We start from the raw sequence: 12,280 nt of genomic DNA, 5'->3' as shown, positions 1-12,280 counted from the left end.
TTTCAGTACCAGAGAATTGACTGGTGGCTGGAATGTCTCATTAAAAATTATATAGCACACACACTGTTATGGAGGCTCTTAAATAAACAACAAACCACCAAAAATTAAAAATTTATTGTCAACACAATTAACTAGCCCTTCACAAATTACAGGTCTGAATGTCCATGAGAGGAGAACAGAACAACTTCCTTGGATTTAACAACAACCTAAAATGCATAGCAAAGAACAGCTCCTTAGGGTTTAATGACAACCTAAAATGCAGAACAAAGAACTCCTTAGGGTTTAACACAACCCAAAACGCGCTATCACTCACCTGACAAGTGAGGGCTCTCAGCCTCGAGGACCTGCTCAGGGCATCATCCTGACCCAAGGCACCTCGAGGAGTTTCCTTGGGCATTGTCCTGACCCCAGGGGAGAGCCCTTGACTGCAGCTGCTGCTCCAGGGGACAAACTCAAAATGGCTCCTCCAGGGGACTCCATTTATACCCAGGCCCAATCTGCCCTGTGGTCAATAGCAGCTCCCATTGCCCAAAGGCCCCAACTACTGTGAAGCCCCGAGAGCAAAGGCAGCGAGGAGCTGCTACGCTTTAGCAGCCAAGAAGCCTATTTTCATTGGGCGGGTGCACCTGCCACGCACACACTCACACACGCACACTTATATGTTATTTTTCTTGTAGTGTTCCTCCATAGCATGACATACTTAATACAGAATAGTGACATGAGCTGTATATGCACTTTCAGTTGTGATCCTGACAAGAGCTCTTCATGTGCTACTGTATTGATAGTGGAGGACTGCAGCAGAGACATACTAATTAACCTCTGTTTTTATGGGTCATTGCCACGTCTAATGTGCAGATAAGAACTTTTAGCTTACCTTCATGAGTAGCATGAAGGTGAAGATATCATATGTGCTGGGCACATTTTTCTTGGCTTAGTGAACATGTGCCAGGTGAACTCTGTTTTATTCTAAATATTCTATAATAAATACTCTAGAGCCATTGCTTGATACCTTCTTAAGTGAACGCAAACAAGGGATGTAAGCTTCTCCTGTTGTGAAAAAGTACATTCTCCATTTTAGCCATATGTCTATGAAGAAACAGCTTCTTTTTATGTTCTTATTACAGATTTCATAAGCAGTTCAATAATAATCAGGATTTCTGTTTGCTTTCTGTCTTTTATCTTATTTTCTTTTGAATTGTATTCCTATTTGTCTTCCTACAGGGATAAGGTAGGAAATAACATATTTCTTTTTATAGTGAAAAGATTTTGTGCCAGTGTGAAAATATCTTCACAGGAACTTACCACTTTAATCACATGGCTCCCTGAAACACTGATCTGATTTATTCAAAGGGTGGATATATTATATAGTCATATTGAGCAATGTATCTTAATACTGAAGGAATTAGAGAATATATAACCTAAGTGCCTTCTGTTATAGGAGAGTGAAGGACACAAAATATAGGAAATATTTCTGGTTTCTGGAATATCAATCAGTAGCTCTTCCCAAACATGCCATCTTGAGATGCCATAGGACATTTGCTTGAGAGTGGAGCCACCTTAGAGCTAGACATTCCTGTGAAAACCTGGGTTTGTGTGGGTGTAAGGATCTCCTGAGGGATGGATTTTCTTCTTGCTATTATCAGAAACACCACAACAGAAGAAAAGTGGAGAATTCCCAGGTGGGAAGGGTGAAAGAAAGTCAAGCCAATGTAGATGTGCTAAAATTAGTACCACCTTGTATGAGGAAATGGAAGGTCTGAGCTGGGCTTTTTACCAGAATAAAGGATGAGCTCACTGCATGATTGCTCAGTGCCTGCTCTATATCAGGTATCACCGCCTTGGATATTTTTTTTTTCTCTCCCGCTTGAAGGCATCCCTTGATTTAGTAAAGGTTTGTAAAACAGGTGGATTAAAATTAGTAGAGTCTCAGTTCTCTCATCTTTCACGTTACCATGTTATGCAGGCAGAAGCCCAGGAGAAAGTTGCCATCTCTGAGTGGAGCATTACACACCTCCACTCCAGAGGAGGCTATTAGCAGCATGTGTTTCACCTTCTTAAGTAAACATACGGTTCACCTCAGCTGGGGCTGCCATTTAGACAAATGAAGGTGTTTTTCCACAATGTGTTTTCATTGTAGCAGAGGATTGTTTACTGACTACTGACTAAGACTGCACAGAGTGGGAATTCTTAATGATCTTCACTGTAGAAGTTGTAATTTAGAAACAATACTGCCTCCTACAAATTGCTAGAGTGGGGTTCCTTCATTTTTTCAGATGTTTCATTCACAACATCTAATCCTGCTGGCATCAGAAACACCGTTTTCATGACTGTTCTGCCTTCTCTCTCTCATTCCACCTATCATCCCTCTTTCCTTTTTCTGGTTCTCTCTGAGCAACTTTTTCCCTTCAAGAAAGGACACACCCCACAAGATATAAAATAAACTAACATTCCTAATATCAAGTTGCCCCACAGCAACCTCAACATCAGTGTCTCTGGCAATAGTCAGAAAGTGTATATAACATGTTTAGTCTTCCACAAAAAAACCTCCTAGTACAGAGAGGAACTGAAGCCAGGACTCCTGAGTGCTTTGTACTTTGGTACTTGTGAAAAGTTGCCCAGTCTTCATCCTTAAATATCATCTCACTGGAGTGTGTTAAAACATGGGAGCAGTGCAAAGCTAAATGCCAAGATACCATTATGGTGACAGGAGAACCTGAAAGCTCAGAATCAAAAGCCTTCGCTTTTGTAAGATTTAGGATTTCAATGTCAAGAAGCACTGTATCACCTGTGGAGTGCATTTTTACTTGTATAGTACTCAGTAGGGATGGTGGTCTCCTTAGAGCTGGTACAAAAAATAACTACATTCTTCTAAATCAACCTAAAATTGCCTTTTATCCTTGGCTATGTCTTTGTCCCAAGTTAAGGCAATAGGAATCAAAGAAGATGGCCATTGCCAAGAAATGATGGCAAGAATGATTTTTTTCACCTGACTGGCTAGAATAGGACACAAACCAAAACCAGGCTGACTTAGCTGACAAAAAAAAATGGGAAATTGATGTTAAGATTTGGATCAAACCTGCCTAGAGATGGTCACAAACAAACACTTCTATTTACCATGTTTGTGATAACCTAGCTTCATATTAGTAATTAGATTTTATGAGATGGGCTCTGTCCTACACCAGGGCTCCTCCGGAATTAATCTTATGTCCTACTTCACATCTCCTTCCCGATTAAGAATTTCTTGACAATAAGGGTAATGAAGAGTTTGTTTCCTTACAGTTTAAAAGCCTGAGTAAGACTTAGCTCTAAAGAGCTGCAACCTATTAGAATTTCTAAACATCTTAAAACTTATGAGGTTATTTTCAGGACTCATGCTTTTTCTCATCAAATATTTAGATAACATTATTTTTAATTACTTATTTTATTGCATACTCATATTGTCAGTAAAGAGATTTTGAAAACTCTGTACAATTTATTTTCTGAAACGGATTTATTGATAACTTTTTCCTCCTGTTTCTGGTCTGGGTTCAACACTGGTCTCAATTCCCAAACTTGTGAAGGGTCTTTCTTAAAGTGGGTGGGTGGGGTGGAGTGGGATAGGGAAAGGGTTTATGGAAATAGCTGCCTTTTCTAACTATGAAAGGGAAGAGCTGGTCTGGAAACCACATCCACCCCATATATGGTTTGGTACTATATAAGTGCTTTCTCCACAGTAGTGTCACTTAGCTGCTTTGGAAATACAGGAATAGATTCACACTGCACTGTATTTCCTCTCTGGGCATTGACTTAGAGGACTTTCTTCATCATTGTCTTCCACCTCTTTACAGTCTCCATATGTGCCTGATTTGGAAGTTCACATCTGGCTTTCCCTAGACTTATCCTATTCCCCAAAATGTTATCTGAAATTGAGTAATAACTAGCTTACAGAACTGATATTCTCTTCTTTAGTTCAATAAAATTTCACTCTTTGCAATCCTGTAGAGCAAAAGATGATTTAATATTTTGGAGTCATTCAATGAAAAACTGCTAGCTTTGCCTGAATGATTTAGAGTCATATCGTCCAATACTGGAGAAATCTGGTTAGTCTAGAAAAGAAAGACTGAGGTCAGGAGGACACAGTAACAGTATTTCAGTACAGAAAGGTTATTACAGAGAAGACAGCAATCAGTGATTATCCATACCTTTGAAAGGATAAAAAGAAAGCTTAAATTGTAGAGAAATAGATTTGAGTGGGATACCTGCAAAATCTTTCAAAGCTGTCAAACTGATGAGCTTCTGAAATAGGGACATTGTAAATCTCTTGGGGGGTGATCTAGGGCTTTCATGAAAGAATTGAAGAATCTTCCAAGGGCTTGCCTTATCCTACTTAAATGTGGTTTGTTGTTATGACAGATGTTGGAAAACAACACTTTTGTGTATGTGTGTGCAAGTACTTATACACTAATAATATATGTATATGTACATTAATATGCACTGATGTACTGTATTTACACACTAATAATAAGCTAATATACACTGATCGTTAATATACATTAATAATATACAATAATAAACACGTGCATATATATAATTATGTCACTTCAACTTGTCTCAATAGTTTACTCTTCCTGTGTGTTTCTGAGACACAGACAAAGCTCATTAGAAATGCTAAATATGTTCTCCAGTCTTTCTGGTAGAGAGGGCCAGTTTGAATGGCTTTATATAAATTCATTTGCATTCTTCATTACCTAAATCAGTCAGTCAAGAGACATGCTAGCCCTGAGTCCTGGATGCACAATCTGCAAATGCCAGATCAGGGAGCTCATGTAGATTCCTCCAGTAACAGAGCACATGGCTAGACCTATTGCACATGAGCAGAACAGTCAGCCCTTCTCAGAACTGTGTAGCACATCTACATGCGTGGAAAGAGCTAAGGGATTCAATTTACAATTATAACTAAAGAACTGATTTTCATAATTGTGGTCTAGCACCAGAGACATGTGTATGTGCTCACACAGTAAGACATATCCCCAGTTCTCTGTGTGATCCAACGACTTCTTGACTTGTCATCTATATAGATGAGATAACAGGCTGGTTGGACACAATGGACTAACCTGAAACCACCCTCAAAGAAGACTGACCGAAACTTCAGAATTAAACATTGATGGACTCTTACAGGAGCTTGGAAATTTGGGCAGTTCTAGAAATTTCCAGCAAATCCTTCTTTGTCTAGTCCCATTTATATGTTTAAGTAAGTGTCTTAATTAATATTTTTGGTGGAAGGTCCCATCCAGGACCCTTTCTAGATGATTCCTGATCCTGAAGTGAATAAATTGTGCATAGATAAGGCATTTGTAAATGCCCAGTAGAAACTGTCCTTGAAGAAATGGTCTATGGAACCAGGTTTTTTTGTAGGTAGTTTAGATATTTAAGAAATGTTTAGTATGTGGCTAAAATATACCAAGACCTAGGTGAAGACACTGGCATGAAGACCCTTGCAATGGAGATTCCTGCCCCCACAGCAACCAACTGTCCGTTTTGGGAGATTTGAGATTCTGTGAGCATCACCCCATGCAAACATCCCAATAAATTAGTTTATTCTTTCTTGACAGGCGCTCTGCCATGAATGTCAATAAAATGAATGAGTGAAAGCCTATCTGTTCCCTTAGGGTCCAAAAGATGGCCAGGAGCAGGCTGTCATCTGCAGAAAAACCCACTCCCCACTCCTACATGTTTTTGGGTGTGGGAGAAGGCTAATATATGTTCCATGAACTGTTTTGATGGCTGCTATTGTACAGCCCTTACATGTGATGTACATTGATGTGAACAGATGTCAATACATTATGGGACAGGGCGGTTGTACAAAGCTTTTGGGAAAAAGAACGGTCAGCTCTGTTTCAGCAGAACAGCTCAGCCCACAATCTGTCCTGGGGGGATCTTCAAAAGGGTGATAAAGAGGGCCACAGGCCAAATGAATCACCCTGGAAACCTGCTTCACTGATACATATAAAGCTTATTTTTGAGACTATGTGTAGAGTTTTCCAGGAACTTTGAAACCTAGTCCCACCTGTCAAAAATCATATAAACACTTCAATGCCACAGACTGTTTGAGAAGACTCTGAGATTCCCAAGTCACTTTAAAACGTAGTTCCTGTTAACTACTGTAACCCTGTTAACACAAATGAGTCTATGGCTAAATCTGTCCAGTAAAACATTTATTAGGTGTGAATTACTTTATATTATCTCTGTCTTTAATCTCTGACAATACAACTAAGCTTTCTCCAAATGCTGTCCTTTTCACTGAGTGGAGTCAGGTTTTTCTCATTTTTTTGCTTTATTTATTCTCCAGCTTTATTATTAGTGATACAGTTAAACACACAGTCTGTAGGTTCTAGTAAATAAGCAACAATAAACTTCTGACATTACTTGCTGCTGAGGACTTTCAAATTCCTCTGACCTGTATCTGTTAATCAAGCTACCGCTGCCTGAAGTGTAGTGCTTGATATGTTTGTAAGTGATGTTTAGTGAGAAGCTTGTAATGGAGGTCATAAGTAGGATGATTCTTTAAAATAATCATCAAGTCAGCTTAAAACATTAAAGGGAAGAATGTCTAGGAAGGGAAGGAGAGAAAAGCATCCATAATCTAGACTCAGGTTGGTAATGTGAACTACCACAAATGGTCTGAGCTACAACTTTTAGAGGGCAGGGTCCCATCTTAAATTTCCAGTTATCCAGTTCTTTAAATAAGTCAGAGCTCAGTCATTTTTATGTGAAGTACTAATACAAACTGATGCTGACACTTTGGTTTCCTCTTTGTTTCCACCAGGAACGGCTGGTGCTATCTGTCTTACCACGGTTTGTAGTCCTGGAAATGATAAATGATATGACCAATGTAGAAGATGAACATTTGCAACACCAGTTTCATAAGATCTACATTCATCGTTATGAGAATGTCAGGTGGGTGGAGGACCCTCTCTTTAATGTTTAACGTCTAAGATGCTGCTAAGTGTCTCTTGTTTGAGAGTTTCCTTTCTGTTGCTTTATTCATTCATTAATTAGAAAATTACTGTACACTTCTTTAATCCCCGAGCAGAGAAGTACTTTGGTGCTTTCTTTTACTCATCAGCATGGCTGGATGCATTTGCCATGGCAAGACCCATTTGAACTGAACACTAGGCCTGGACTACTTGTGCATTTTTTCACTCTAATTAGGGGTTTCACAGAAAGGGAAGACCTGTCTGCACATGAACACATATTCTGCCATAGTCTTCTGTCTGACCCCACACACTGAGAAATGAGATGGAGACTTGTAAGATGCTCTCAATGTCATGTGACATGTCATGTGGAGCCTCTGTTCAGTAGCTATTTTCATTCATTCTTATTATAATTTTCTTAATTTCATTTCCCTTTTTAATTCCCCTCTCTAAATTTTGTCTCTCCTGAAATTAGTTACGAGGAAGGTGATAGTTATCGTGTGAGAAGCTACTCGAGGTAGTAAGTTCTAATTGTACATTTACACCAGAATGGTCAGCTTCCACTCCATGATGCTACCGAAGCTCTAATTTTGTTGTGGTTCAAAACCATCACATATTTAGCTAAACCAGTAACATCACTGGCCATCACTGAAGGAAGTGAAAAATAAGCATCCTTGGATATGGTGGGAGTTTGCTAGAAAAACATGTATTTTGCCTTTTGATGAAACCCAAATATAACTTTGTTTGAACAAGATACAGACATAATTGGAACTTTTGCAAAAGAGCAAATATCTGCTGCTTCTGTGGCTGTGCAGTAGCTCAGACATTTTATTAAATCTGGAAGAAAGTATCAAGGACTCTTACAAAAGGTATGAACGGCACTAGATTAAAGTGTCTTCTATTACCCTTTTTCATTCTCAGAGTTAAGTGTTGCTGTAGAAGAATCAAAGTCGGGAGAAGATGGACCTTCTCTTTGAATGGAAAACAGTCGTAGTCAGGGGTGAAAACCTGAAACATAATTTATGCTTGAAAGAGATTTAAAATAAAGATTCTATGCGCTTTAGAGTAGAAATGCTGGTTGATTCCTGAGCATGCCGACAGGGACTAGATCTTTTCAAAGCTGGGTTTCACCTTATTTTTTCCTAAATGTTCAGCACAGAAAACCACCTAAAACAATCCCTAAAATTAATAGCCAGTTAGAGGTTTTTTGTGGATTTGATAATGAAAATTGTAAAAACTATCAGTTTAGGTTACTAGTAATATTCATTCCTCTTTGGGTAGTTTGGTACATTATCTTTTTTTTTTTTTTTTTTTTTTTTTTTTTTCTCCTCACTAGTAAAAATCTTACCCAGTTTGTGAGCCTCTTATTTAAACCTCACCCAAACCCTTACCAGCCCATATATTTGACGATGAGTTGAATTATCATTCGTCATATTTTATTGTCCACCTGATCATTACTATATTTGTTATTGGTTACCTTAGTATTCTCAGACACTGTCAAATTGTGATCTTATTCAGCACAAATGAAAGATCTTCAGCTACTTAGATTGTAACACAAGTTATTAGTTGACTTTGAAGTGCTCACAAGGTTCATTTGGGTTATTTCCAGTCTATGACAGCTTGATATGTGTCTTTTGAACATTACTATTAAAGTAGACAATTGTCCCTATCCAATGTTGGGGGAGGTTTTGATATGATCCCAAAAGTGAGATTAGGTCAAATGCCGTACACCCAAACCAGGTTTTATTATTAAAAGTGAAGTGGTAGCAATAGCACAGAATGGAAGGAAAAGACAGAAATCAAAAAAACCATCTGGAATAGAGTCACAAGAACAGTTACCACCATGGATCCAGCAGTGTCCTGTTGGTCCTCAGTCTTCAGTTCTTCGGTGGTGGGTGCACACACAACAAAGTTCTCTGTTGCCTTTTAAGCTCATCAGCTGATTTGCATACTAGACAAAGAGAGGCAGGTATTCCACAAACTCAGTTCCATGAGAGATGGAGAAAAGGCGAAGCACGGGTTCTGTGTGTACATTGAGGGGAAAGTGGTCATACTCACCCGGCCCACCTTTGGTTTTGCATCGGTTCCCACAGATCTGCTGACTACATTCTTCTTGAATCACAGAATTGTCTCGGTTGGAAAAGACCTTGAAGATCATCCGGTCCAACCATTAACCTCACACTGACAGTTCCCAACTACACCAGATCCCTCAGCGCTATGTCGACCCGACTCTTAAACCCCTCCAGGGATGGGGACTCCACCACCTCCCTGGGCAGCCCATTCCAACACCCAACAACCCCTTCTGTAAAGAAATGCTTCTGAATATCTAGTCTAAACCTTCCCTGGCATAATTTAAGGCCATTACCTTTTGTCCTATCATTTACTACTTGGTTAAAGAGGTCATCTCCAGGAATTGGTTGGATGGTCACACTCAAAGAGTTCCAGTCAATGACTTGATGTCCAAGTGAAGACCAGTGATGAGTGGCATTCCTCAGGGAACAGTACTGGGACCAGTGCTTTTTAACATTTTTGTTCATGAAATGTACAGCAGATTTCAGTGCACCCTCAGCAAGTTTGCCAGACTCCAAGCTGTGTGGTGCAGTCGATATAGAGGAGGGAAAGGATGTGCCATCCAGAGGGATCTTGACAGGCTTGAGAAGTGGGACCGTGCAAACCTCATGAAGTTCAACAAGGTCAAGCGTAAGGTTCTGCACATGGGTTGGGGCAATCCCAAGCACAAATACAGGCTGGGTGATGGGTGGATTGAGAGCAGGCCTGCAGAGAAGGACTTGGGGGTAATAGTGGATGAAAACCTGGATATGAACCAGCAATATGCACTTATAACCCAGAAAGTCAACCATGTCCTGGGCTGCATCAAGAGAAGTGTGACCAGCAGGTCAAGGGAGGTGATTCTCCCCCTGTGCTCTGCTCTCATGAGACCTCAGCTGGAATACTGTTTTCATCTCTGGGACCCCCAACGTAAGCAGGACAGGAACCTGCTCAAGTGGCTCCAGAGGAGGGGCATGAGGATGGTTAGGGGACTGGAGCACCTCCCCTGTGATGGCAGGCTGAGAGGATTGTTGTTCTTCAGCCTGGAGAAGAGAAGGCTCCAGGGAGACCTTATAGCAACCTTATAGTACCTAAAGGGGCTACAGGAAAGATAGCAAGAAGTGTAGAGGTAAGATGAAAGGTAATGGTTTTAAACTGAAAGAGGGTAGATTTAGATTGGATATTAGGAAGAAATTCTTCACTGTGAGAGTGGTGAGACACTGACACAGGTTGCCCAGAGCAGCTGTGGCTGCCCCCTCCCTGGCAGTGTTCAAGGCCAGGTTGGACACGGCTTTGAGCAACCTGGGCTGGTGGAAGGTGTCCCTGCCCATGGCAGGGGGGGTGGAACTAGACAATCATTAAGGTCCCTTCCAACCCAAATCATTCTATGATTCTAATCTGTCTGTTGTCTTAGGATCTGAGTCTTGTATGACACATAGGTAAGTAAAGCCTGAAAATGCCATTAAAAATTCAAATCACTGAAGTAAAGTCCACGGTAAAAAACAGCTATATATAAACATACCTTCAAAGAACACTGTCAGATACTAATAGACAACTGGGTTCCAAGTCTATCTGTTTATACATCCCTCTATATTTTGGGTGCACCATATTTAGTCTTCTCGCTGATAAACAGGGACAACTGTGTTTATTAAGGCTTTACTATATCTTCCTGAATGCTTTGAAAATCCAAAATTGCATAACACGTCTTTTGCAAGACTCTCATACTTGGTACTATTTCTTTAGTCCCTTCAATATCTATATTCAGTACCCCAGAATCTCTGCAAGTCTAGACGAAAGGTAGCAAGACTTTAAAATGTTCCTTCACTAGTAAATTACTAGAATATCTTCGTTACTTAGGACATTCTGTTACCAAAGGAGATAGGCTGCAATATTAATATCTCTTCTTTTTTTAGTATTCTTTTTGCAGATGTTAAAGGATTCACCAACCTCTCAACAACTCTATCAGCCCAGGAGTTGGTCCGAATGCTGAATGAACTCTTTGCCAGATTTGATCGACTAGCACATGTAAGTTAAACTCAGTTTATTTGCAAAAAGATATGAAGCCAACTCTGTATTTGGGACTTTTGAGAAATACCCTGATCACTTTGAACAATATGCATCCAGATGTTCCCCACTGGGATTTTATATAGCCATTGAGATTGGAAGACACTGACAAGTTTTATCAAAAAGAATGGGTTCTGATAGCATGTGGGAGCTCAAAGAGTCATCAGAACTTCGTACTTCTGTAGTGTTAGACCAAGAATGGTATGAAAGCAGATCACCTACCACAGTTTCTAAGGAAGTTTAATAGTTCTGGTCCTTGCTGGAAAATTATTTTTTTTAAAGACCATAACTTTATTATGACTTTTCTTCTAAGAACTAAGGAAGGTTAAACAACCTGTTCATTTAAAGTTCATTTAATCACACACCACAGCCATTTCAATGGTTAGTTACTAGCAAGTTTCGCAACCTTTAAGTTGGATTTTATCTAATGCAACAATTAATTAAACACAGTAGAAAAAAAATGTATGGTAAGCAAATTAGTTGTTATTATATACTGATTAGAAAAAAAGCAAATCACAGAAATACAAGCAGAACACATGCTCAGTTTTGCTAGACTTACATGTTACCTTTCCTTTCCTTTCCTTTCCTTTCCTTTCCTTTCCTTTCCTTTCCTTTCCTTTCCTTTCCTTTCCTTTCCTTTCCTTTCCTTTCCTTTCCTTTCCTTTCCTTTCCTTTCCTTTCCTTTCCTTTCCTTTCCTTTCCTTTCCTTTCCTTTCCTTTCCTTTCCTTTCCTTTCCTTTCCTTTCCTTTCCTTTCCTTTCCTTTCCTTTCCTTTCCTTTCCTTTCCTTTCCTTTCCTTTCCTTTCCTTTCCTTTCCTTTCCTTTCCTTTCCTTTCCTTTCCTTTCCTTTCCTTTCCTTTCCTTTCCTTTCCTTTCCTTTCCTTTCCTTTCCTTTCCTTTCCTTTCCTTTCCTTTCCTTTCCTTTCCTTTCCTTTCCTTTCCTTTCCTTTCCTTTCCTTTCCTTTCCTTTCCTTTCCTTTCCTTTCCTTTCCTTTCCTTTCCTTTCCTTTCCTTTCCTTTCCTTTCCTTTCCTTTCCTTTCCTTTCCTTTCCTTTCCTTTCCTTTCCTTTCCTTTCCTTTCCTTTCCTTTCCTTTCCTTTCCTTTCCTTTCCTTTCCTTTCCTTTCCTTTCCTTTCCTTTCCTTTCCTTTCCTTTCCTTTCCTTTCCTTTCCTTTCCTTTCCTTTCCTTTCCTTTCCTTTCCTTTCCTTTCCTT

At 39.7% G+C, this 12,280-nt stretch overlaps 1 protein-coding gene and 1 long non-coding RNA gene across 2 annotated transcripts in view; one reads left to right on the top strand and one right to left on the bottom strand.

Moving 5' to 3' along the window:
- LOC113476391 overlaps nt 1–609 on the bottom strand; it is a 795,003-nt gene extending 794,394 nt beyond the window's left edge. The window contains exon 1 of the long non-coding RNA XR_003397721.1: nt 453–609. This is a non-coding gene — a long non-coding RNA (uncharacterized LOC113476391). The remainder of the gene's footprint in view (nt 1–452) is intronic.
- ADCY8 (adenylate cyclase 8) overlaps nt 1–12,280 on the top strand; it is a 133,111-nt gene that overhangs the window by 45,663 nt on the left and 75,168 nt on the right. Inside the window, exons 3-4 of the mRNA XM_026841894.1 lie at nt 6,806–6,936; nt 10,916–11,027. Coding sequence (XP_026697695.1) covers nt 6,806–6,936; nt 10,916–11,027 — 243 coding nt within the window. The remainder of the gene's footprint in view (nt 1–6,805; nt 6,937–10,915; nt 11,028–12,280) is intronic.

This window comes from Athene cunicularia, assembly GCF_003259725.1.
Source record: "Athene cunicularia isolate RWA chromosome 2 unlocalized genomic scaffold, athCun1 chr2_part1, whole genome shotgun sequence".
NCBI lineage: Eukaryota > Metazoa > Chordata > Aves > Strigiformes > Strigidae > Athene > Athene cunicularia.
This window is presented reverse-complemented; position numbering and strand designations above follow the sequence as displayed.